Raw genomic sequence first — 24,405 nt, 5'->3', positions numbered from 1 at the left:
GCTAGATATGTTAATCAAAATAAAAAACAAACACACAAACAAACAAGCAGGTATTAATGAAAGTGGTTTATAAAGAATTAAATAAGTCAATTGGTGTTTTTTAATAATTAATAAAAGTACTCTAAAGTTGACAACGACAACGAGGATTAGCACATATCCACTGTTGGCATGTGATCTCTGACTGGTATCAGTGATAGCTTGGAATACATGCAGAAGTTATTAAAGTTACTGTGCTCAATTCCTGTAGTCACTCACCTGATAAATGTTGAAACACGATTGAAGTTGCACACACACAGAAAGTACAATAATTCGATAATAAAACCTAATCACACCAATATCAATATCTCCGATTTGTTACTTTTTTGTAGAATTGTAGATTTTAGGTCTTTCTTTACTTGAAGATAAGTGCCTGTCCTGCAGGGGGCGCTCATCGGGCTATGTCTGAGCCCGGTTTGTCCCCTCTGACACAGGAAGAAGAACGCAGTCGGCTCGTGTTCGTCGCGGGGCCATTGTAACGTCCGAGAAACGCATTTAATCTGAATGGAACTTTGACTTTTAAACAAGCACCCACATGCTACAGCTGTAAACACTGAACCGATGCTCGTATCTTTCCCATAAAGCGACAGAGTCGAAGGGAACTCTGTGGATATTTACCGGCTGCGCGCTGCTCCTGGACGTGTTGCGCGAGCTGAAAGAAAAGCGGCACCATGGCGGATGTTACTGCTCGTAGCCTGCAGTACGAGTACAAGGCGGTGAGTAGACTTACACAAAAGCTCCTTGGTCTCAACACATTGAAGACAGCTGTGATTAATATTGACACGTATTTGAGCTCCCTGTGTTTTTTGTTTTGAATTGCTTTGTTTTTGTAATTTCTGCTCGATGTAGCCGTCGCGCTAACTAGCCGTTAGCTTAGCCGTCAGGATGTCTCTTGACTTCGTGTGGAACTTTTCAGAACTCAAACTTGGTGCTACAAGCTGATCGATCTCTGATCGACCGCACACGGAGGGATGAGCCCACAGGAGAAGTGTTGTCCCTGGTGGGGAAGCTGGAGGGGACCAAGATGGGTGACAAGGCTCAGAGGACCAAACCTCAGAAGCTTGAGGAGCGACGTGACAAGTCAGTGCTTTCAATAACACTTAGTCATTAACTGTTATTGACTTTGACTAACTTAGTGGTAGTCTGAATTTATAGCCTCTTTTTATGGACATTTTCAGTAAATATTCATATTTCTTAGAATTACAAATTATTTTGTTGTTTTGAAAACGAGAAGAATATATTTAGAAGCTCTAGAAGTGCCAAATTAATTGAAACCAATAAATATGATCAATTGTTTTACCTGTTTATTACATATATAACAAAACACTAACAGATTTGGTAGTGATATTCCATGTTGCCTGTATTGTATTCAGAGTAATGCTGTTTTGGTGGCTGTTAATTGTAAAATGTATTTGTTTCCACATTAATTTTGTGAGGGTTTTTTTCTTACGCTGTACAGGAGACGAAAAAGAGACGAGGACAGGCACGACATCAACAAAATGAAGGGCTTTACTCTTCTGTCCGAGGGCATCGATGAAATGGTGGGCATTGTCTACAAACCCAAGACCAAAGAGACCAGGGAGACCTATGAAGTCTTGCTGAGCTTCATCCATGCTGCTTTGGGAGATCAGGTCAGTGAATGCTCCAGCCACTGTCTTTTGAAAAGGGTCGTCTTGCACCTTGGGTCGTGGACCAACATCTGATATTCCATTCCACTTTGTTTTTCTTCTTTGTAGCCACGTGACATTCTGTGTGGAGCTGCAGATGAAGTTTTGGCAGTGTTGAAAAATGATAAAATGAGGGATAAGGAAAGGCGGCGTGAGGTAGAGCAGCTTCTTGGACCTGCTGATGACACACGATACCACGTCTTGGTTAATCTGGGAAAGAAGATCACAGACTATGGCGGGGACAAGGATTTACAGAATATGGGTAAGAATAAATTACTCGTCCTCTTTAAAACTCCCTTGTTCTTTTCTTTTTTTCTTTTTTTTGATTGCTCATGCAACCGCAAATCTTGTTTTATTCACAGATGACAACATCGATGAAACATATGGAGTCAATGTCCAGTTTGAGTCTGATGAGGAGGTGAGTTCTTTCTTTCTAGTTTTAGACTTGTAGCCAATTAGCAGATATGTTCTAGCTTGAATAAACGCAAATAGAACAGTGTGCATCATTGACATTGTCACTCATTATTCTTTTTGTTTCTCTGAAGGAGGGGGATGAAGACCAGTTTGGTGAGGTGCGAGATGAACACTCGGATGAAGACAGTGAAGGAGAAGAAGCGGGTGTGGGCTGCGCTCTTTCAGCTAATGTAAGTCCATCATCGCAATCCTTTTTCTTTTTTGTGCTTTTAAAATGTATTTTTAATTGAGCATTATTAAACCTACTTGACAAGAACTTATTCTATTCTAAATTCAGCTGGGTGTCACCGGTGATGTGATGACGGTGAAGAAAAAAGATTTGCATCCCAGAGACATCGATGCCTTTTGGCTCCAGCGTCAGCTCAGCCGTTTCTATGATGATGCCATCGTCTCCCAAAAGAAAGCTGATGAAGTTTTAGAAATCCTCAAGGTACATTTCTTATGTCTCTTTATATTTTATATGCATGAATGGTACAGATCCCCTGACTTTGCTTGTTATTCCACAGACCGCCAGCGATGACAGAGAGTGTGAGAACCAGCTGGTGCTTCTGTTGGGCTTCAACACCTTTGATTTCATTAAAATCCTTCGTCAGCATCGTCGCATGAGTATGTCGTCTCACAGAACTACAGTTTTTTCTATTCAATTTGGTAGATTCGATGCCTCTTTGAAGTTGATTATTTATTTTCCCTGAACACAGTTCAGTACTGTACCATGCTGGCGAGCGCTCAGAGCGAGGCGGAGAAGGAGAGGATTATTGGAAAAATGGAGTCCGATCAGGAATTGTCAAAGATTCTTTACCAGCTGCAGGAAACCGAGAAGGAGGATATCATTCGAGTAAGACAATGTTTTTGAAATTTTGACGGTGCTCTATACACATTTTATTTCCTTGTTCAGTACATGATGTTTGCAATTTGTGGTTTTTGTAGGAGGAACGATCCCGCCGAGAGAGGGTGAGGAAGTCTCGTGTTGATGACCTGGAAGCGATGGATATTGAACACGGAGAGGTAAGCTTTATAAGCGAGTTAACATTTAGTCAGGATTATTAGCTGTGGTATCTTTACATTGTTAGTCAAACTGACCATGAGCAGAAAAGGATGCTTCCCCTAAAGTTGGCCTGCTGCTTTTTATCCAACAGTCATTGGCACCTCGGCAACTTCTTGATCTGGAGGACCTGGCTTTCACTCAGGGAAGTCACTTCATGGCCAACAAACGTTGTCAGCTGCCAGATGGCTCTTTTCGTAAACAGCGTAAAGGTTATGAAGAAGTCCACGTGCCTGCCCTCAAACCCAAACCATTTTCTGATGAGGAGGTTTGTTGATTTTATTTGCTATTGTTTGAGATAACAGTGTCGTTGCTTCACGTTGCAGGAACTGCTGGTACATTTTCAGCTATGCGTTGTTTATAAATACATGTGTGTTTTTGTTTCATCACCAGGTACTCGTTTCCATTGACAAGTTGCCTAAGTATGCCCAGGCTGGATTTGAGGGTTTCAAAACTCTGAATCGCATCCAAAGCAAGTTGTTCAAGACAACAATGGAGACGGATGAGAACCTGCTTGTCTGTGCGCCTACGGTCAGCAGACATTATTCAAGCCAAAGAAATAGTGCAACCACTTTATCCAACAGTCGTTTCTCCTATAACACACTTGTTTTCTGTTCACAGGGAGCTGGAAAAACCAATGTTGCCCTGATGGCAATGCTGAGAGAAATTGGAAAGCACATCAACATTGATGGAACAATCAATGTGGACGACTTCAAAATCATCTACATTGCCCCCATGCGCTCGCTGGTGCAGGAGATGGTGGGAAGCTTTGGCAAGGTGAACCTTTTGTTTGAGCTTTCAGAGATGTTTGTTTGCTCTTTTTCATAAGATTTATGTCATAGAATAGCACAAATACTGAAAGACTTTTTTTATTTGTTCCCCAGCGCTTGGCGAGTTATGGCATCATAGTGTCTGAGCTGACAGGAGACCACCAGCTCTGTAAAGAGGAGATAAATGCCACTCAGATCATCGTTTGCACGCCAGAAAAGTGGGACATCATCACCCGCAAAGGAGGAGACCGTACCTACACCCAGCTTGTGCGCTTGATTATAATAGTAAGTGTTGGGGATGGGCTGAAGGCGGTTCTCTCTTGAAGTGAATGTGAAAGGTGATCTGACTTAGGAAAACATGGCGTGTTGTGCAGGATGAAATTCATCTGCTTCACGATGACCGTGGGCCTGTGTTGGAGTCTCTGGTGGCGAGGACGATCCGCAATGTGGAGTTGACCCAGGAGGATGTACGTCTGCTGGGTCTCAGTGCTACACTGCCCAACTATGAAGATGTGGCGACCTGCCTGCGTGTTGATCCAGCCAAAGGACTCTTCTACTTTGACAACAGGTCTGCACTTAATAATGACTCAAAAAATATTATATAAATGATGACCACAGCATGTTTGCCTTTTGTGCTTCGTTTTCTGTGAAGATTGAGTAGGGTTTTTGTTTCTGTAGTTTCCGCCCGGTGCCCCTGGAACAAACCTATGTAGGCATCACAGAGAAGAAGGCCATCAAGCGCTTCCAGATCATGAATGAGATCGTCTATGAAAAGATCATGGAGCATGCTGGAAAAAACCAGGTGACTCCTTGCTCAATTCAGTAATCTATTCACTGTAACTAATAAACTTTGACCCATAATCCCACTTATACTTAAGAATTCTGTAGCCCCAGACTATATCCTGAACTCGCTTTGTTCCTGGTAGGTGCTGGTGTTTGTTCACTCCAGGAAGGAGACAGGAAAGACGGCCCGAGCCATCAGGGACATGTGCTTGGAGAAGGACACTCTGGGTCTGTTTCTCAGGGAGGGTTCTGCATCCACTGAGGTGTTGAGAACTGAAGCAGAGCAGTGCAAGGTGAGCTGATGTCTCAACTGTCGGACTGCAATTTTGGAACAAATGTTCCGTGTTACATGATTTATTAAAAAAAAAATTCTCTTCTAGAATCTCGAGCTGAAGGATTTGCTTCCTTATGGCTTTGCGATCCATCATGCTGGTATGACCAGGGTGGACCGTACGCTGGTGGAGGATTTGTTTGCCGATAAACACATCCAGGTTCTGGTATCTACTGCCACACTGGCTTGGGGTGTGAATTTGCCAGCGCACACGGTCATTATCAAGGGGACGCAGGTGTACAGCCCAGAGAAGGGCAGGTGGACTGAGCTGGGAGCCTTGGACATTTTGCAGGTCTGTCTTTATTATTATAATTTAAAAAATTTTTTTTTAACTAAACTTAATTTATACATCTGCTGATATTAATGACTTGAATTAATTGTCAAATCTCAGATGCTCGGTCGAGCTGGTCGCCCTCAGTATGACACCAAAGGAGAGGGAATCCTGATCACGTCCCACGGAGAGCTGCAGTATTATCTGTCCCTCCTCAACCAGCAGCTGCCCATCGAGAGTCAGATGGTGGCAAAACTAGCCGACATGCTCAACGCAGAAGTCGTTCTGGGCAATGTGCAGACGGCAAAGGTTAGTAACTACCATATAAAAGAGCAAATATAAGGTCTTTTTTCATTTATTTATTTTTAAATTGCTTTTGTTAAATAAATATTGTGTTTTTCTATCAGGATGCTGTGAACTGGCTCGGCTACACCTACTTGTATGTGCGCATGCTCCGTAACCCCACCCTCTACGGCGTCTCTCATGATGACCGGAGTTCAGACCCCCTGCTGGAGAGACGCAGGATGGATCTGATCCACACAGCAGCCAACGTCCTGGACAAGAACACCCTCGTCAAATATGACAAGAGGACCGGAAGCTTCCAGGTTCGAGCAGTTTGTGCTCAACATGGGATTTATACTTCACGTGATTAAAGCATTGGTGAATTACTAATACGTGTGTTTTTCGCTTCCTCACTTGAAGGTCACAGACCTGGGACGCATTGCCAGTCATTTCTACATCACCCACGACTCGATTCAAACCTACAACCAGCTGCTGAAACCCACTCTCAGCGAGATCGAACTTTTCAGAGTCTTCTCTCTGTCCTCAGAGTTCAGGAACATCAACGTGAGAGAGGTATGCAGACTCCAGACAAACCTGTTGAAAGTATCTAATACTATACTACAAATCTGCAATAAAAACTCTCAAACTTTAAATATTAACAAAGAGTTATCTTTTAGGAGGAGAAACTGGAGCTCCAGAAGCTTCTGGAAAGAGTTCCCATTCCTGTGAAAGAAAGCATCGAGGAGCCCAGTGCTAAGGTAAGATTTAGATAATCTCTTTACTGGCAGTTTTGGTGTTGAGGCATTGCTAATGCAGGAGAAACTCTAGTTCTCTGTCACAGCAACATTTTTGTAATAACTATTTTGTCTTGTCAAGTTTGAACAGTAAATAACTACAATATAACAGTTAGAATATTTGTGTAATAAGTCATTTTGTTCCCATTGTTGAATCTTTTTTAATGTGCCATATTTGTTGCTCTTTCAAATGTCAAAACGCATTGCTTAATGCTTTGCTTGTTTTATTTCAGATCAACGTGCTTCTCCAGGCCTACATCTCCCAGCTCAAACTGGAAGGTTTTGCTCTCATGGCCGACATGGTGTATGTCACACAGGTACTAAAACGCCATTTTGTCACCCGAAGATTTAAAACGTTCAACCTGGATAAAAGGAATAACTCTTCATTCATAAGCTCACCCTCTAGACACAAATTTTAATTTAGATAAAAAAAAAAAAAAAAAAAATAGCTGTAACATAAAATGATCCAAAAGAGAGTAGCATCCATTCCTAAATGATTATAAAGTATATATTGTATGAAAGACTGTAGTAGGATTTTTGGTATATTTGTTTCAAAAATGTAACTCAAACTTCTTCTGAGATTTATTTTATTATTGGATCGCCTTCAGAGTGCTGGACGTCTGATGCGAGCCATCTTTGAGATCGTGCTGAACAGAGGCTGGGCTCAGCTCACAGACAAGACCCTGAACCTTTGCAAGATGATTGACAAGCGAATGTAAGTGTCATTTACGTCTAAGCTGTTTAGAAACATTTTGTTTTACGGCGGGCTTCTAACATTCTGCTTCCTCACCCTCCACAGGTGGCAGTCCATGTCTCCTCTGCGACAGTTCAAGAAGCTGCCGGAAGAAGTGATCAAGAAGATCGAGAAGAAGAACTTCCCCTTTGAGCGCCTCTACGACCTCAACCACAATGAGATCGGTGAGATTTCTTCCTCCACAACTTTCATCTTCTCTGAATTGTTCTTATCAGCCTGGATGTGATTCCAAAACCTGTCGTGCTTTCTCTTTTAGGTGAACTGATCCGAATGCCTAAAATGGGCAAGACCATCCACAAATACGTTCATCAGTTCCCCAAACTGGACCTGGCTGTCCACCTGCAGCCGATCACTCGCTCCACTCTGAAAGTGGAGCTCACCATCACACCTGACTTCCAGTGGGACGACAAGGTTAGTAGTTAAGCCCACACGACCTGCGGCCCTCTTAACTGAGCTGTTTCTCAGCCTGCTGACACTGTTTCATTCCCCCCCTAGATACACGGATCATCTGAGGCTTTCTGGATCCTGGTGGAGGACGTGGACAGTGAGGTCATCCTCCACCATGAGTACTTTCTGCTGAAAGCCAAGTACGCCCAGGACGAGCATCTGGTGACGTTCTTCGTCCCCGTGTTCGAGCCTCTGCCGCCACAGTACTTCATTCGTGTGGTGTCAGACCGATGGCTCTGTAAGACGATTTATTCAAAGTCCAATTTAAAAAATCACATGAATTTTGAGGAAGCCCTGTAACTAACTTGTTTGATTTCTCAGCTTGTGAGACTCAGCTCCCAGTGTCCTTCCGTCACCTGATCCTACCAGAGAAGTACCCTCCACCTACTGAGCTGCTGGACTTGCAGCCGCTGCCCGTCACTGCTCTCAGGAACTCTGCCTTCGAGGCTCTCTACCAGAACAAGTTCCCCTTCTTCAACCCCATTCAGACACAAGGTACAGCATGACAGGAAGCATTGCTCTCTTAGAGATAGTTCTCCTGGCTCTGCTGTTTATAATGTAACATTATTATATTTCTGTCTTCACAGTTTTCAACGCCGTCTACAACAGTGATGATAATGTGTTTGTGGGAGCTCCCACCGGCAGTGGAAAGACCATCTGTGCTGAGTTTGCCATTCTGCGAATGCTGCTGCACAGCGCGGAGGGTCGCTGCGTGTACATCACACCAATGGAGGCGCTGGCTGAACAGGTAGGAAGTGCTGCTATTTAATAGCATTCCTTGTGTGTTTCCGTTTTGTTTGGAAACAAAAAATATAATTGGCATGTAGTTTTATCTATATATATATATATATATATATATATATATATATATACATGTAACATAAGTATGACAATTCTTGTCTTTCAGGTGTTTGTTGACTGGCACCAGAAGTTTCAGGACATCCTGAACAAGAAAGTGGTGCTGCTGACCGGAGAGACCAGCACCGATCTGAAGCTGCTAGGAAAAGGTGACATCATCGTCAGCACTCCAGACAAATGGGACATCCTCTCACGCCGATGGAAGCAGAGGAAGAACGTCCAGAACGTCAGTCTCTTCATCGTGGATGAGGCGCACCTTATCGGAGGGGAAAACGGAGTAAGAACTAAACACTGCTTGAGCTACTAGCCGTTTGCAGCAGTATGGTTTCTAGACAACGTGGCTTTTTAACACGACTTGTGTGTTTTCTTTAGCCCGTGTTGGAGGTCATCTGCTCCAGGATGAGATACATCTCCTCTCAGATTGAGCGCCCGATTCGCATCGTGGCCCTCAGCTCATCTCTGTCCAATGCCAAAGACGTGGCCCACTGGCTGGGCTGCAGCACCACCGCCACATTCAACTTCCACCCCAACGTCAGACCCGTTCCTCTGGAGCTGCACATTCAGGTTTGTAAGCAGAGTCTCGCTCAACTGGGTTTTTTTTTTATCAATGCAAAGATGAAATATTTGCTGTTTGCTGATATGAACACAGCCAAGAGAGTTTAGTTTGAATGAGGCTTCTGTTTGACTTTGTCTTGTTACTTCAGGGCTTCAATGTGAGTCACACTCAGACTCGCCTGCTCTCCATGGCCAAGCCAGTGTATCACGCCATCATGAAGCACTCGCCGTCCAAGCCGGCCGTGGTGTTTGTTCCATCTCGCAGACAGACTCGCCTCACAGCCATCGACATCCTGACTTTCTGTGCTGCCGATGTGGTTCCTCAAAGGTCAGTCACTGCGGCGGCGGCCCGATCTGCAGAAAAAGAACATACTCACTGAACTTTGTATTCAAATAACATTTACGTCTCTGTAGGTTCTTGCACTGCACTGAGAAAGACTTGGCTCCATTCCTGGACAAACTCAATGACCCAACTCTGAAAGAGACGCTGGCCAACGGCGTGGGATACCTGCACGAGGGCCTTTCTGCTATTGAACGCAAAATAGTGGAGCAGCTCTTCAACTCAGGTATGACTCAGTCCTGGTCTTCATTTGTCAGCTCAGTGGGTTGGTAAAGGAGTAAAATCAAGAAAGAAAGGTGATGTGGGTCTTGCTTCACAGGGGCCGTTCAGGTGGTGGTGTCCTCTCGTTCACTCTGCTGGGGCATCAACATCTCCGCTCACCTCGTCATCGTTATGGACACGCAGTACTACAATGGCAAAATTCACGCGTAAGCCTCCTATTATTTTAGCCACTAAAACATGTTTGCACAATAGAAAGTAATACTTTGTTGACGTCTTTTTGCCGTGTCCCTCTTTCTTTCAGATACGTGGACTATCCCATATACGACGTCCTCCAAATGGTGGGGAAAGCCAACAGGCCCATGCTAGATGACGAGGGACGCTGCGTCATCATGTGTCAAGGCTCCAAGAAGGTACGTGCACGTCTGCATTTGCTGTCTAAAGATCAGATTGCACGACACTTAAGAGCATACTAAATGGTTCTTGTGTCTTTTGTCAACAGGACTTCTTCAAGAAGTTCCTGTACGAGCCGCTGCCGGTGGAGTCTCACTTGGATCACTGTCTCCACGACCACTTCAACGCCGAGATCGTCACCAAGACGGTGGAGAACAAGCAGGACGCTGTGGACTACCTGACATGGACGTTCCTCTACAGGCGCATGACACAGAATCCAAACTACTACAACCTGCAGGGTGAGTCCTGTCGTCATGCCAACTGCCTGACCTTAGATTGAGCAGCTGCGGCTTTACCTGACACTTGAGCTTCTTCTTTTCCAGGCATGTCTCATCGTCACCTGTCGGATCACTTGTCTGAGCTGGTGGAAAACACACTGCACGACCTGGAACCGTCCAAGTGTATCAGCATCGAGGATGAAATGGACGTGGCACCTCTCAACTTGGGCATGATCGCTGCCTACTACTACATCAACTACACCACCATCGGTTCGTGCTCAAACCTCATCTCAGATTTGTCTCGCAAATAATTGTTGAATCCAGACTAAAGTGTGGTGTTTTTCCGTCGTGTCTCTCAGAGTTGTTCAGCATGTCCCTGAATGCGAAGACAAAGATCCGCGGGCTGATCGAGATCATCTCCAATGCCGCCGAGTACAAGAACATTCCCATCAGACACCACGAGGACACACTTCTCCGACAGGTAAACCAACCACACTTGCCATTAAACGATCAACATGTGTAACAACTGTGTGAGCTGGATTTCATCTTGAGCTTTTCCTGATTATTTCAGCTGGCCCAGAAGGTGCCACACAAACTGAACAACCCCAAATTCAACGATCCCCACGTGAAGACCAACCTGCTGCTTCAGGCTCATTTGTCCCGGATGCAGCTGAGTGCTGAGCTGCAGTCAGACACCGAGGAGATCCTGAGCAAGGTTCATATTTCTGATCCGTTCGTCTTCAACATGCTCGTGTTTCTCTGCTTCATTCCAGCTAATTAAACCCACTCGTTTGTTTTGCAGGCCATTCGTCTGATCCAGGCCTGTGTGGACGTCCTGTCCAGTAACGGCTGGCTGAGTCCGGCTCTTGCCGCCATGGAGCTGGCTCAGATGGTCACCCAGGCCATGTGGTCCAAGGACTCGTACCTCAAACAGCTGCCCTTCTTCACCTCGGAGCACATCAAGCGCTGCACTGATAAGGTAAATAGGCCTCACACTCTGTCTGCTCTCGTCCTTGCTGATGTACAAGCAGATTGAAAGTGACCATGTTCTACCTGGGGCTCCTCATCAGGGTGTGGAGAGCATCTTCGACATCATGGAAATGGAGGATGAAGACAGAACAGCTCTGCTGCAGCTCTCGGATGTGCAGATGGCCGACGTTGCTCGCTTCTGTAACCGCTACCCCAACATCGAGCTGTCGTACGAGGTGGCTGAGAAAGACAACATCAAGAGGTGGGAATGCAGTCTGGCTGCTGTGGAGCTCCAACAATCGACTAATGATTATTTTTTTTTAAACTATAGTAGGACTGAACCAAAAATATGCAATGACACAAAAACCAAATGAATCTGCAAGAGTCAATAGAGTCAAAAATGTCTGTCTTTGTCCACAGTGGCAGCCCAGTTCTGGTTCAGGTTCAACTGGAGAGAGAAGAGGAAGTGACTGGTCCTGTTATTGCGCCCCTCTTTCCCCAGGTAGGGTTAGCCATGGTTTGCTAATGTTTTTTTTTTTATTTTCTTCAAATCTCTCAATGAAAACCTCCCATAAACAATCTCCATCATTTCAGAAACGTGAAGAGGGCTGGTGGGTGGTGATCGGAGACCCCAAGTCCAACAGCCTCATCTCCATCAAGAGACTGACTCTGCAGCAGAAGGCCAAGGTCAGTGGATTGTTTAGTGCAAATGTCTCGTCTTTTAAATTGCTGGAAATGTCGTTGTATTAACGCGTCATATTCTTTGTGTTAAGGTGAAACTGGACTTTGTGGCTCCGGCGATGGGCGTCCATCACTACACCCTGTACTTCATGAGCGACGCCTACATGGGCTGCGACCAGGAGTACAAGTTCAGTGCAGACGTGAAGGAAGCCGACAGTGATGGAGACAGCGACTCCGATTAAGAGTCTTGACTCTTGATTCTCTACCTTCTGTTAGGAAGAGAGGGATCAGGTTGTTCTTCTGTAGATATTCTTTGACTTTTATCATCTCTACTCTTATGATACTATTTGTTTTCTTCAGTTGTTTTGTGTAATTTTTCACGTCTATAGATAATTTCTTGGACCGGGTTGAACATGTTCAGTTTGATGTACTCTCTGAAATACTTTTTCCAATAAAGACAAGCCACATGTTTTAATAATGAGTTATTTATTAGAAACATGGAATCTCGAGATGCACAAAATGAACTGAAGCAGTGTGACGTGCATACAAATGTAAATACAAGCCGAAGCGTTTGTAACCAGGAAGCTATATCCAGAGAACAATTAGATTGGCAACGTAACTCAAAGACCAAAGTTCACCATGTAACTTGCAGTAAGATGGCGATTATGGTCGTTTGTTCGACTCTCACTCCTCTTCTTGGAACCTCCAAATGGCGATATCCCCGTCGTCGCTGCATGAGGCGAGGAGTCCTGCCTCCTTCGGGTTCCAGGCGACGCAGTTCACATCCTGATTGTGAGCTTTGGTCACCTGAGCAGCCAGCGAGAACACGGGCTGGCTGGGATCGGACGTCTCATCCTCCTTAAACACTCGCACTCCGTCGTCACCGCAGGCGGTTGCCAAGGCGGCAGTCAGCCGACACCTGAACGAGAAGGGTCCAGTTAGTTCTCAAACCTGTACGCAATGCTTCCTCTAGTAGCTGTGAACAGTTCAAATACATCACTTTCTTAAGGACAGTCAGAATCAGCCTCTCTAGATAAGTCAAGATAAATGATGGACTCCCTTTTGCTGTGACCGACTGGCAACACGCACACGGAGCATAAATTATTCATGATATAGAAAAAGTATAAATGAATCTCACCAAGCAACATCATACACTGTTCGGCCGTGGTACCCGGACAGAGTGCAAACACAGTTCCACGACAAATCACCTTCAAGCAAGCGAAGCAGAAAAAGAAATGTTTTATCGAGACAGTTTTTATAACAACACAGTTGTCAAAGCGAACAACTCACCCTGTCCACTCTCACTGGGACTCTCTTTCCAGATCTTCACAGTGCGGTCATCGCTGCAAGAGGCCAGCTTCTCTCCTGTCGCATCGAAACACAAACTCCACACTGTGGATGTGTGTCCCTGCAACGTGGCCCGACACTCCCAGTCATCGTCCTCCTCTTTGTAAATACAAATGTTGTTGTCGTAGCTCGCCGAGGCCAGGAGCTGTGGAAACACGTTGTAGACACATTAACCTTTATTGTGAATTCCAATCCTGACTTCTAACTTCTTGACTACAAATCTACCTAATCAAACATGTCTTCAATATCATTCTTGTCATTAAAAATGTAAAGTGCTGGCTGGACAGTCAGAAATCCTGTGAAGCACAGTTTGACCCACCTCCTGATTTGGGTGCCAGACGACATGTTTAACATCTTGTGTGTGAGAGTTCACGACAGTCACACACTCGTACTCGTCTTCTTCGTCCACTGCGAAGCACAAAGCAGCGTGTTAAACAAGCCGAGAGGTACAAGGAAGCACATCAAGAGTTTCATTCATGGCAGACTCCAACACAAACCTTCCCAGACCCACACGCTCTTGTCTCGGCTGCATGTGGCGAGCAGATTCCCCGACGGCGCCCAGGCCACACATTTGACCTCGTTTTCATGTCCTTCCAGCACCGTCAAACTCTACGAGGACAGACAGACTGTGAATAAAATCAGCAGAGGCACAACATGTGAAAAAAAAGTCCTGAAACACAGACTGGAACGTCACACCTAACCTCAAAGCTGTCGTTCTTCTTTTTCCAGATGCAGGTTGTTGCATCGAAGCTGGCGGAGGCCAAGTAGTTCCCACAGGGAGACCAGGCCACTTTCCTCACCGTGCGCTGGTGTCCATCCTGGAGCACACTCTTACACACCCAAGAGTCACCTGCAAACAACAAGCGCCATGAAGGTGATCCATCAATCGCAAAGAAGTCACTATCGTCAAATTTCCCAAATTATTTTTCTGACTGAATTTAAAACACACGTTTTCCTGTGTCCACAAAATGCTGCCAATTGGTTTGTTATATTTTGCTTCTAAGAAAACCACCAAAGAAGCTTATAGCCTCAGCTGGATATGGTAGAATGTTTATTTTCTACTCAACAAAAACTGAATTAACAGACATACAGAACACTTCATTATCCAGCTCCACAGCAAAACAAAAAAAACTGACAATTCTAGCATAATGTTTTCTGAGTGACTGTGTGGGGGTGCGGGTGACTTCCGGTCGTGTGTGACAGCTCGCTCACCTTCTCGTGCCCAGATCCTGACGGCCTTGTCGCCTCCGCACGAAGCCAGCAGCGTCCCGCTCGGACTCCAGCTGACGAACCAGCACCGAGAGTCCGGGTGTGCGCTCAGCCTCTGGAGCAGGCTCAGAGCTTCCTTCATCTCTGTTGAGATAAAACTCTGCTGCTTCCTGAACGTCCTCTTCTCCTCCTGAAACAGTTAACTGATGACACCGGGGAGCAGCAGCAACGAACCCAGCTGCACCGTCACACTCACGTGCACCACCACAGTCCGAAACAGCAGTTATCTGTGACCACGCAGTGACATGAAAAGAACAAAGTACAAAAGTTCAGGAAAGCAGTTGGAACGGAAGCGCGGACATCTTTACCCGTCAGGTAAACCGCTTCTTCTGTTTCTGAGCTTCACGAAGCTACAACAGCTTCAATGTGGCATCACTGCCCCCTGGTGGTCATCTGTTGCATGTTTATTATCCGCTAGTGCAACGACAAATTCCTAAGATGTATTTTGTATGACACCTCGGTGTATTTTTGATTAAAAAATAAATAAACATTTCCTTTTAATTTAAAATGAAAGTTACAATTCAGGCAATGTACTTTTATTTATTCAATTCATTCTGTGTTCTTTTCTGTGTGGAGCTATTATTAGAAGATATTAGAAGATATTATAAGAAGTTCCCCCTGGGATTAATACATTTCTATTCTATTTCATTTATATTCTAATTATCCATCCATCCTTTTTATTCTCCAATTATTTGCTCTCTGTCAAATTTGTTTCCTCAGTTATAATGTGAAAACAGTGCTGACCTCTGGGTATTTGGTTTGCTTCAAAATGACTCTATATTCAATATTGTGACAACTCCACGGATGTAGCACCTGCTGACACAGAAGCAACAAGGTTAGTATTTCTGAACCCTGGAGCACCAACGTTGGGTGATTTTCACCCTGGCAGTTATTGGCATTGTAACTGCCCAATTGTGATTTTATGTAAGTTTTTTTGAGTCTTTGTTGACATGGCCGCTTTGAGTGCCTTGACAGCTCTTTCATGAATCATAGTCTTTTTATGTCTTCACGAGCATTTAAGTTAAGGTTAGATAAGAACGGACTTTATTCATCCCACATGACAAATTCAGTCATCACAGCAGCTCAACATTGCACAAATACTTAAAGACAGACAGGGTAGTTGTACACAAGAGAATAGACTATGTATATAATGTATACATAGTCTATTCTCTTAATATTTAAATAGATAGTTAAATATACATGCAAATACAGTATACACATGGAAATACATAGGGGACATAGGGGGAAAATTTTTATTGAACTTTTTCTTCTGTGGTATTTTTCAGTAATTTTGACCCTATTGGCATTTTACGTTGTTAATTTTGTATTTCTTTGTGGCAGTTCTGTTCATCCGTTGCTGTTTTTGTCACAGTTTCGTTTTACGTTTTAACTTAGCATTTCCAAAACTCGCCGCTAGGTGGGAGTATTAGTCAACAGTGTTACAACCACGAAGAAGAACGTTGTTAACAAGGAAGTGGATGTTTTAGAGGAAGCCAGCGTAAGCTGCCTTTTGTTTTGTTTTCTCTTTGTTTTTATGTACCACTTTGGGGCTTGTTTTAATTTGTATCCTACGATAATTGATTTGGTAGGTCGTAGTTGGTTTAGTTGGTTTTTATGAAGTTTTTTTTTCCAGTAAACATTATCGATATTTGGTGTTAACTGCTATTTAGCCTGTGAAGCTAACAACAGAGCTAACAGGCCTGAAGGCCGTCTGTCCATTGTGTTCCCTTCTTTCTTTAACTCATCCTGGGTTTATTAGCGGACCCTTTTCTACCTGGGCGTCGGCTGGCAACATCAAGGACGACAATAACCAATACTTCAACACGGCTGTCATCGCGTCCTCTCTTCTTTAACGCCAGCTTCACCGGCTCACCGGTTACATTGGCCTGATCTGATTAACTAACCTTCGTCTAAAACGAACTAACTAGCTGGGGATTGGATGAGCATGTACGCCCCGCCGAGTTCTACGGTCCCCGGAGGCCGGAGGAGGAGAGGGAACACCTCCCTACCCAAGCAGCCGGAGCGGAGCCTGGTGTCGGCTCTGCCCGGGGCTCTGTCCATCACGGCGCTGTGCACGGCTCTGGCGGAGCCGGCCTGGCTGCGGGTTCACGGAGGCACCTGCTCCAGACAAGAGCTGGGGGTGGCAGATGTCCTGGGCTACATTGACCCCAAACTTCTCGATGGTAAGGACCAACACAAGCCCCCTACCCTGATGTCAGTCTCCAGTGCAGCAGGGATGGAGAAAGTTGACTCGTATTGTCATGTGACAGGTTCTGGGTCGTTCGCAGGTTAAATCTGTGACGTGTTCACCACAGTTTGCACCTGGAGCTTCTCTTAGTCAGCTCCATGTGAATAACACTAAATATAAGATAGTGGCGCTTATCCCAGTGAACACTGGGAAGAGGGCCAATATAGAGTCATTGTTGTACCTGACAAGCTTCATCTTTAGGGCTATTAAACCAGGGCAAAGCCAGACGAGCACGGGAAGATGCAGAAAGTTATATTGTGAATCACAATACCACTGTGCCACCTCCGCTAAAGATATACCTGTTGAATTTAAACTGTAAAATCAATGATTAAACACTGGCTTTCATGTGTGAAACCATTGTAGTTGCTTATAAATACTTAAAATGCTTTTCTTTTTTTTAAATATTGAGAGCCTTGACTGTATGTCCACATTAAAAAGCACGATATGCAGACCTGATATCCATTGTATTATCACAGCAGGGCAAATCAGACATCGGTTAAATGCAGTTTGTGTGAATATGTATAAAATGATAGCATCAATGACATTCAGAAACCTGTGTATTGTAGGTTACAAAAAAATGTAAACTCCCAGCTCCGTGGTAAATAGAGCACCTTTTTGACTATATGATCATCGTGGCTGGTGCATTACTGTTGTGTGATGATTGGGGTTACATTACCAGCATATAAGCTGTAAGATCACATTGTGTCGACAAACAGCTTGTCATCCCCCCCCAACATACGATGTCTTTTCTTGATCGTCACAACCAAGCTTTCACAAGTCGTGCCACAATGATTTATTTAGTGATTTTTATTCAGGACCCAGTACAGTGGGGGATTTCTATATAAACAAACTAATGAGGTTGCCAGTAGATGGAAGGTTTGCATGTTATGTGCTTTTTCTTTAATTTAATCAAGGACTTGCATTAGATATCCATGTTTTCCAAAATAAGGGCTACAAAAACTCAGGATCGGTGACATTGGCTATAATTAAAGTTTTCTCTCGACTTTCTCCTGAACTGCAGAATTGGAAACTGCAAATTAGACGTGAACATCCTCTTCAGTAGAAATCTAATCTGGTTGTCCACCATTAATTCTCTGAGATCTGTGTGGTTTTGTTTTTTGTTTGTTTTTCCAGATTACTGTGTGAACCCGCAGACCATACTGCTGCTGAGGGTAATCGCTGCGTTCTGTTTCCTCGGCATCCTGTGCAGTCTGACGGCTTTCCTCCTGGACGTGTTTGGACCCAAACACCCGGCCCTGAAGATCACACGCAGATATGCATTTGCACACATTCTCACAGGTATTAGTCTTTAAAGTTAGTTTATTTTTCCCAATCAGTTGTAAAACAAGTGCCACCATCTCCATCTGAATGCCGCCTCCGTCTTCTTTCAGTGTTGCAGTGTGCCACAGTCATAGGATTCTGCTACTGGGCCTCGGAGCTCATCTTGTCCCTCCAGCAGCAACACAAAAAGTACCACGGCTCCCTCATATACGTCACCTTTGCCATCAGTTTCTACCTGGTGGCCGGAGCGGGCGGAGCTTCAATCCTCGCCACTGCCGCAAACCTCCTGCGCCACTACCCCACCGAGGAGGAGGAGCAGGCCTTGGAGCTGCTCTCAGAGATGGAGGACAGCAGCGAGACTTTCCCCGCTGATTATGACATTGCCAATCAGTTTCAACCTCCGCCCGCCTACACGCCCTAACGCCGCCGGGCCGGCCTTGCTAACACATTTCTGTCTCTCAGCACGACTATTGGCTTGATGAGCAAAAGTCCCCACTCTATCAAAAATGGATACCTTTGCAAATACTCTTGGCGACGAGGCGGCGTGTGCGCCGCTGGTGCACATATTCCTTGAATGACAGTGCTCGGGTGCATGAAAGCTTTCTTTAGTGGTGACAGAAATTTAGGAGGTAATTCTTACGTTCACCGCTGAAGTGGTTAGTGATTTGCATGTAAATGGCTTTTAGGGTTCGGTCCTTACATGTAAAGAAAACTAAAGAACAAAGAGTGCGCAGCACGGCTCATCACCTGTAATTGATGAAAACGGCCCCAGGCGGCTCGATCATCGATCCGGCCTGTTGGCAGATTGTCAGCGGTTGTGTTGCTCTTGATTGAACGTGGATGGAGCTTCTGTTAAGCAGCGTTTGGATTTAATTTGATGTGCTTGCCACGTGTATGATTTTATTTTACTGATACATTATAGATGCAAAAATACACTGACAAGATTGTTTTTTTTTTTATTTTATAAAAAAATTTGAAATGGACCTTATTTATTGTCTGTGCTGTCTGTTTTTATGTTTGTTTTTCTTTTGCTTTGTATGCATTTGTCACTGGTATAGTCTTCTTTGTTCACTTCTGTACTTGAAATAGCGATAAAATCGTCAAAAATGTGAGGCAGGTCTTTGTGGTGTTTGAAAAAAAAAAAAAAAAAAAAGGCTTGTGGCGAGTGTTTTGTGTTCAGACTCTGGTCACAGAGAAATGGAGACTGGCATTGGAGGGTGACATTCGGTATCGGAAACCTCCACCAGAAGTCGGTGTCACATGTATTTTGAGTTTTTCTTTTAAAGAATGAAACCTTCTTTGTACTTTGTGATTACATGCGTTTCTTATGCATGAGTTCTTTTCGTGTTGAGATTTTAAAAAACTTTTAGTCGGTCTTACGATCCTCTCAATTCTCGGTGGATGTAAATTGTTCTGTTGATGCCATTTTCTGCATTTTGTTCCCCAAACTTTTCACTATGCTTTCATCACCAGTATGTAAATATTGATTGTTTATATATAAAAAAAACAAAAAAAAAATGGTCACATTAAAGTTAAATGCCATATTTTGCCTCCTGTTGGTCACTTGAAATTGAACAGAGTTTTTTCTCTCTCCCACCGCTTACAGGCAAACGCTGCACTTTTGATCGAATGGTACATTGAGTTTGACATGATTTCCGTCAGCGCAGGGTATTTCTGGGTTTACCGTCTAGACGCTGCAGACGCAACATGGCATTACAGAGAGTAAGAGCCTTACGACCTAATGCACTTTAAAGGGCATCAATTACACTGCTGCCTTACCGGGGAAATACTATATACATTTTCAATAACTGCACATGGAAACAAAATGTTGTGCAAAAATAAACATGAAACTTTGATTTATTTTATTTTAATTTGTGCTTTAGAAAGTTCTCGCGTCCATGGACTTCCCTGTGTGGGAGGAAACTTGGAAAGGAGTCTATATGTTTTATGGGTTAGATGTTTAGGATGCTCTCCAAAGCTGCGGCATCGTCTCTGGCCAAATGACTTAAGTTAATCAGATGAATCAACAAGGTATTAATGGGGAAGCCGCGTTCTGGAGGGGAATAGGTCAGTCGGGGCGAGGAAGAGATGGCAGTTCTCAGAAAACACAGCTTACGTAGCGACGTCATCGTGGCCACACACACTGCCACTATATATACAGACATCCTGCGTGAGAGCCCGTCCGGCTCACGTCTCCTCCGACTCGGTGGTCAACCAACTCAAGTTCCATTTTCTTCACTGCAAAAAGTGACACTAAGGCGAAATCATGATGGCAACCAGGACTCTGCTGTCTAAACAGATCACGGCTGCTCTCTTCCGTCAGCCCGCCTGCTTTGCTCACCACGGTGATTATGGCAACTGGGGAAACACCAATGTTGCACTGGTGAGTGCATCGAGTTGTCAAAATGGGACCGGGGAGAGGAAGCAGGGTAACTGCTGGTCACTCTGCCATGATCTATGTGTTCCAGGTTTTCTCAGGATGTGGATGGTGGGATGGGACTGATGTCCATGAGGGGGTGTAGTAAGTATCCCTCTGCATCGTTGCTTTTGTCTTTTCACTATGTAGACATTTCAAAAGAACCTCTGTCCGCAGCACCATGTACCACCTGAGCCGTAACGGCGCTCGCTTTCAGATGTTTGCTCCAAACCAGCAGCAGATGCACGTGATGGATCACATGAAGAAGCAGCCGTCCTCTGGGGAGAACAGGTAGGAACATGAGGAACCACTTACACTCTTCTACATGCATCAGGATTATAAAGCAGCGGTGCTTTAGAAGTTAGAGGAGCGCACCTGGGATCTGAGAGTTGCTGGTTTGAGTCCCACAGCTGGAGACTCAACACTGTGGACCGCTGAGCGTCTCGGATGGGTCAGATGCAAAGAAAAAGAAAAATCCCCATGTGGGATTGATAAAGTCTGATCTTACAGTGAATCGAATGTCTCATTTAACTTTTGCATGATCTTCCTGCCGACTTGACTAATTTCACAAGGTAGCATTTCTGATTATTTCTGGCCGTCGTACAGGAACCTGATGATCGAGTCGGCTCGCTTCAGCCACGGTCAGGGGATGACACAAATGCAGGACCTGTCTAAGCTGGATGCCAACAGCTATGATGCCGTCATCTTTCCTGGAGGCCACGGCGTCACCAAGAACCTGTGAGGAGAAACGCAGGATGAAGTAATCCCGGCTCTAATAAAGAAAAAAACCCCACTAACCTCAGCTTTATGTCTCGACTCTTCAGATCTTCCTTCGTGAAGGATGGAAAGGACTGCAAGCTGCACAACGATGTGGAAAGGGTGCTTAAAGATTTCCACCGTTCACGTAAGCCTATTGGGTATGTACGACTCAGGGATCAGTGTTTATATGCTGCCGGCTCTGCACAGACGACCGGAGGCTCAATATTCACCTACAATCTGGATTTTAAATTTAAAACTGTGAGTCCACGGCTCAGATAGTCCCGGAGTTGCACCAGAGTTTTAAATCAGATTACATTAAACTAGATAACAGATTTAAACGATCCCTGTAATGGAATTAGGACAGTGGAGCAGCTGTAGAGGGGGCAAATGTCAGACAATTCAGCTGATTAGACATGAAGAGACATAAAATAGAAGAAAATACAACAGAAATGTGAATTTGATGATAGTTTTTGTTGCTGGTAGTGCGATCGCATTTTCTGTTGTCCAGCCTAAACTTGATCAATGTTTGTAAAGGTGGAAGCATTGCATTGAGTGTCATTAACAAACAGAACAGAATGCCTAAAAGTAAAATTAGTAAAGCGAGCACAACTAAACTGAAGTTTTGAAGAAAAAAAAAAAAGTCTTTGATGTGAGAAACTGGCTTGTGAAAGCCTCCATTTTGGCTCTGGCCCACGGGAGCAGACAGCAGGAGGAGCAGGTGCAGAGTGAAGACAGACCAGAACAGACAAATGTTGGTGGTTCAATCAGACAGGGCGAGACGGAGGCGACACTCTGCCAGCGTTGCAGTACGCGACCTGCCGGGAGACGACGGAGGCTTCAAGCCATGTTTGGCACGCAGGAATCCAACCGGGATGGTCCTCCGAGCAGCAGTTGAACAGAAAGGTGCCAGTCAGGTGTCTGATGTGACCTGCAGGATTACTGAGGTTAAAGAGCTGCAGTCTGAGGAGGGTGTGCAGGATTGGATGGTAACTAAGTGTTCAAGAGCAGGATTTCCTTTTCAACGTCAAACCCGAAGTTTCCACACTTAGATTGTGTCATGTGATTAGTAGAGTGATAACTCATCCGTGAGCTTTTGTGCAGCTGCTCAGAGTTGATATGTACAATTCTATACAAAAAGAAGCAGAAGAAGTGAAGAATCGATGACATTTATTGCTTTGATTCCTGATATGTTAATGTCCCGTTTCAGACTGGCCAGCATGGCTCCTCTGCTGGCCTGCCGCGTGCTGCCCGGCATCGAGGTGACCATGGGCTACGAGCGGGACGACAACACCCGCTGGGGGAACTGGCCTCACACCAGCTTGGTGCAGGCCGTGAAGAGCATGGGTGCACGCCATACTGTCCGCGAGCCATACATATCCTTTCACAGGTCACCCAGTTAGTCTCACGTGAGTATGTTGATTTCATTGTGGGATATCTCCTGCTTGGACCTTGACTCTCCGTCACGAGGCCTATGTGGACGAGAAGAACAAAGTGGTTAGCACTCCGACCTTCATGTGGGAGACGGAGCAGCACTATCACTACATCTTCGATGGCATCGGAAACATGGTCAAGCATGTCATGCGTATGTCAACCAAGTGAGACGCGAAGACACGCGAGGCGTACCTGAAGTAATGTCAGTGCTTTAGTTAAAGAGCAGAAGGTTTGTTACGTGTACTCCATGGTTAATCTGGAAAAGACTGTAGGTGAGTCGAATTATCTGTGAGTCCGGATGATCTCTGCAAAGATTCCGTTTCAATCTACCATGCTGGGAAACGCTCCTCCACAAAAACACGGACGAATAGCCACCGTGTGTTGATGGCTGCTTTCGTCGTAGCGTCGGGACGACAGTGAAGCACAGAAACAGTTCATCACGACACCACAAAGCTAAGAATACAAAACAATGAGTCTTTGGCCTCTGACAGGTTGAATCAGCGAAGAGCTCCACTTTGTGCTTAGTGCAGTGAATCATGTTATTTATTTGAAATAAAGTGGAATGTAAAAGCTACTTGTGTTCCGTGTTTGTGCTTCATGCTGAGATGAACCTGGGAGGGATCAGCACGAGCACGCTCACGATAGCGGTCAGCCCAAAAGCCACCGCATGTTTTTTAAGAGTTACAGTTGTGCAAATGTATTTCATAGATAGTGTTTATGTTAGACGGGACAGGAGGGCCAGGTTTGCTCACTCGCCTCACAGAGAGTGCAAAGGTCCAGTTTCCTTCAAAGATCCAAAGACACACGTTAAATTAGGTTATTTGGCGACTCTAAATTAGTTAGCTGCTGTGGAATAACGAGCACGAAATGTGGCAAATTGTGAAAGTCATTGCAAATCCCAAAACATTTCAATTGACAAGAAAGTGGCCGTTCGTGGCGAGGAGTGGAAACAGCTTGTTTCAGACTGCAGGTAACTTAAGATCTGCAGGATACTGCTTAATGCAACTTCTGAGTGACACTTTAAATCAAGCTGTAACCTTACCTAACAATATCCATAATAAAAAAACATCACACTCGATTTAAAACACGTACGTAGTCACATAAATGAAATGTGTCGTGTCACTTCATGAAAGATAAAACTGTATGTCGTGTTAAACGTTCTCTCCTTTGAGCCCTAAAACAATCATCACTCTTTCAGTCTTCAACTTTTGAGAATAAAACAATTTATTCATTACAAACATATAAAAATGACAAAAACAACATTGTGTCAAGATATAAAATTTTTTCCAGTTTGTACAAAGCTTCCAAAGCCATCATCAGAAATGCATACTCACTCCACATGAGGATTTTTCATCACTTCTTCTTCTTCTTTTTTTTTTAAGTAAATATAACACAAACTCTTCGTAAAGTGAATCTACAAAGATTTTCTTTAGATCTCTGTGGTGTAAAAAAAACAAAACAAAAAAAAATGCTGTATTTGTAATTCAGTAGAAAACCAAAACAAACAAACATGAACAAGCAGGCTAATGGGCACAAAACAAAACAACTTCTTGTGATTCAAGTCCAGAATCAGAAGTCGATGAAAGATTCACAGTGTTGCCTTCACATCAGCGATGTGATTGTAAACATTGTTGCATATCGTAACTCGCCTCAATAAATATACAGAAAAACTCATGTCAGCAAAAAAAAAAAAAAAAAAAGAGTTCAGTA

The 24,405-nt window shown here is 44.4% G+C and overlaps 4 protein-coding genes across 9 annotated transcripts; 3 read left to right on the top strand and 1 right to left on the bottom strand.

Annotated features, from left to right (window-relative positions):
- The first annotated feature begins 466 nt into the window (after positions 1-466).
- On the top strand, positions 467-12,418 carry snrnp200 (small nuclear ribonucleoprotein 200 (U5)). Its single transcript, XM_080467357.1, has 44 exons — positions 467-752; positions 953-1,116; positions 1,496-1,667; positions 1,773-1,965; positions 2,066-2,121; positions 2,249-2,347; positions 2,455-2,607; positions 2,684-2,783; positions 2,876-3,012; positions 3,105-3,182; positions 3,314-3,487; positions 3,613-3,750; positions 3,841-3,996; positions 4,104-4,274; positions 4,364-4,557; positions 4,668-4,791; positions 4,916-5,065; positions 5,153-5,395; positions 5,495-5,683; positions 5,782-5,979; positions 6,077-6,229; positions 6,334-6,414; positions 6,684-6,767; positions 7,059-7,165; positions 7,250-7,368; positions 7,461-7,615; positions 7,700-7,889; positions 7,973-8,146; positions 8,239-8,399; positions 8,559-8,786; positions 8,882-9,073; positions 9,214-9,392; positions 9,479-9,630; positions 9,724-9,832; positions 9,928-10,036; positions 10,126-10,315; positions 10,400-10,564; positions 10,654-10,775; positions 10,866-11,009; positions 11,097-11,273; positions 11,365-11,525; positions 11,684-11,765; positions 11,858-11,950; positions 12,037-12,418. Exons 1-44 carry the CDS (start codon positions 708-710, stop codon positions 12,184-12,186), a joined length of 6,411 nt encoding a protein of 2,136 aa, XP_080323483.1. The 5' UTR covers positions 467-707; the 3' UTR covers positions 12,187-12,418.
- ciao1 (cytosolic iron-sulfur assembly component 1) lies at positions 12,418-14,897 on the bottom strand. Its single transcript, XM_080467359.1, has 7 exons — positions 14,504-14,897; positions 13,993-14,141; positions 13,789-13,900; positions 13,611-13,699; positions 13,235-13,436; positions 13,083-13,152; positions 12,418-12,863 (listed from the first exon to the last, which is right to left on the bottom strand). The coding sequence occupies exons 1-7, from the start codon at positions 14,640-14,642 to the stop codon at positions 12,629-12,631; spliced, it is 996 nt and encodes a 331-aa protein (XP_080323485.1). The 5' UTR covers positions 14,643-14,897; the 3' UTR covers positions 12,418-12,628.
- A 383-nt stretch (positions 14,898-15,280) lies between these two features.
- tmem127 (transmembrane protein 127) lies at positions 15,281-19,632 on the top strand. Of its 5 annotated transcripts, none has more exons than XM_080467355.1 (4): positions 15,281-15,395; positions 16,320-16,743; positions 17,943-18,107; positions 18,200-19,632. In XM_080467355.1, exons 2-4 carry the CDS (start codon positions 16,500-16,502, stop codon positions 18,508-18,510), a joined length of 720 nt encoding a protein of 239 aa, XP_080323481.1. In that variant the 5' UTR covers positions 15,281-15,395; positions 16,320-16,499; the 3' UTR covers positions 18,511-19,632. The 5 variants fall into 5 exon arrangements, with proteins under 5 accessions (XP_080323481.1, XP_080323480.1, XP_080323482.1 ...); XM_080467354.1 differs by lacking the exon at positions 15,281-15,395 and adding an exon at positions 16,008-16,145; XM_080467356.1 differs by lacking the exon at positions 15,281-15,395 and adding an exon at positions 16,010-16,058.
- Positions 19,633-20,198: 566 nt separating this feature from the next.
- On the top strand, positions 20,199-24,135 carry gatd3l (glutamine amidotransferase class 1 domain containing 3, like). 2 transcript variants are annotated; one of them, XM_080466727.1, is made up of 7 exons: positions 20,199-20,472; positions 20,558-20,610; positions 20,683-20,796; positions 21,112-21,243; positions 21,330-21,422; positions 22,472-22,637; positions 22,729-24,135. In XM_080466727.1, exons 1-7 carry the CDS (start codon positions 20,356-20,358, stop codon positions 22,861-22,863), a joined length of 810 nt encoding a protein of 269 aa, XP_080322853.1. In that variant the 5' UTR covers positions 20,199-20,355; the 3' UTR covers positions 22,864-24,135. The 2 variants fall into 2 exon arrangements, with proteins under 2 accessions (XP_080322853.1, XP_080322852.1); XM_080466726.1 differs by having other exon boundaries at positions 20,270-20,472; positions 21,082-21,243.
- Positions 24,136-24,405: the final 270 nt, after the last annotated feature.

Source organism: Lipophrys pholis, assembly GCF_963383615.2.
Source record: "Lipophrys pholis genome assembly, chromosome: 7".
NCBI lineage: Eukaryota > Metazoa > Chordata > Actinopteri > Blenniiformes > Blenniidae > Lipophrys > Lipophrys pholis.
This window is presented reverse-complemented; position numbering and strand designations above follow the sequence as displayed.

What these genes read in the sequence shown, in the direction of transcription:
- snrnp200 (XM_080467357.1), top strand. Translation starts at nt 708, where the DNA reads ATGGCGGATGTTACTGCTCGTAGCCTGCAGTACGAGTACAAGGCG. An exon ending in AACCATTTTCTGATGAGGAG is followed by an intron (nt 3,488 to 3,612) that starts GTTTGTTGATTT and finishes TTTCATCACCAG; the next exon opens with GTACTCGTTTCCATTGACAA. An exon ending in GCAATGTGCAGACGGCAAAG is followed by an intron (nt 5,684 to 5,781) that starts GTTAGTAACTAC and finishes TTTTTCTATCAG; the next exon opens with GATGCTGTGAACTGGCTCGG.
- gatd3l (XM_080466726.1), top strand. Translation starts at nt 20,356, where the DNA reads ATGATGGCAACCAGGACTCTGCTGTCTAAACAGATCACGGCTGCTCTC. An exon ending in CGTTCACGTAAGCCTATTGG is followed by an intron (nt 21,423 to 22,471) that starts GTATGTACGACT and finishes GTCCCGTTTCAG; the next exon opens with ACTGGCCAGCATGGCTCCTC. An exon ending in ATACTGTCCGCGAGCCATAC is followed by an intron (nt 22,638 to 22,728) that starts ATATCCTTTCAC and finishes ACTCTCCGTCAC; the next exon opens with GAGGCCTATGTGGACGAGAA.
- tmem127 (XM_080467355.1), top strand. Translation starts at nt 16,500, where the DNA reads ATGAGCATGTACGCCCCGCCGAGTTCTACGGTCCCCGGAGGCCGGAGG. An exon ending in TGACCCCAAACTTCTCGATG is followed by an intron (nt 16,744 to 17,942) that starts GTAAGGACCAAC and finishes TTGTTTTTCCAG; the next exon opens with ATTACTGTGTGAACCCGCAG. An exon ending in ATTTGCACACATTCTCACAG is followed by an intron (nt 18,108 to 18,199) that starts GTATTAGTCTTT and finishes GTCTTCTTTCAG; the next exon opens with TGTTGCAGTGTGCCACAGTC.
- ciao1 (XM_080467359.1), bottom strand. Translation starts at nt 14,642, where the DNA reads ATGAAGGAAGCTCTGAGCCTGCTCCAGAGGCTGAGCGCACACCCGGAC. An exon ending in GAGCGTGTGGGTCTGGGAAG is followed by an intron (nt 13,700 to 13,788) that starts GTTTGTGTTGGA and finishes TGTGCTTCGCAG; the next exon opens with TGGACGAAGAAGACGAGTAC. An exon ending in ACAGTGTATGATGTTGCTTG is followed by an intron (nt 12,864 to 13,082) that starts GTGAGATTCATT and finishes CTTCTCGTTCAG; the next exon opens with GTGTCGGCTGACTGCCGCCT.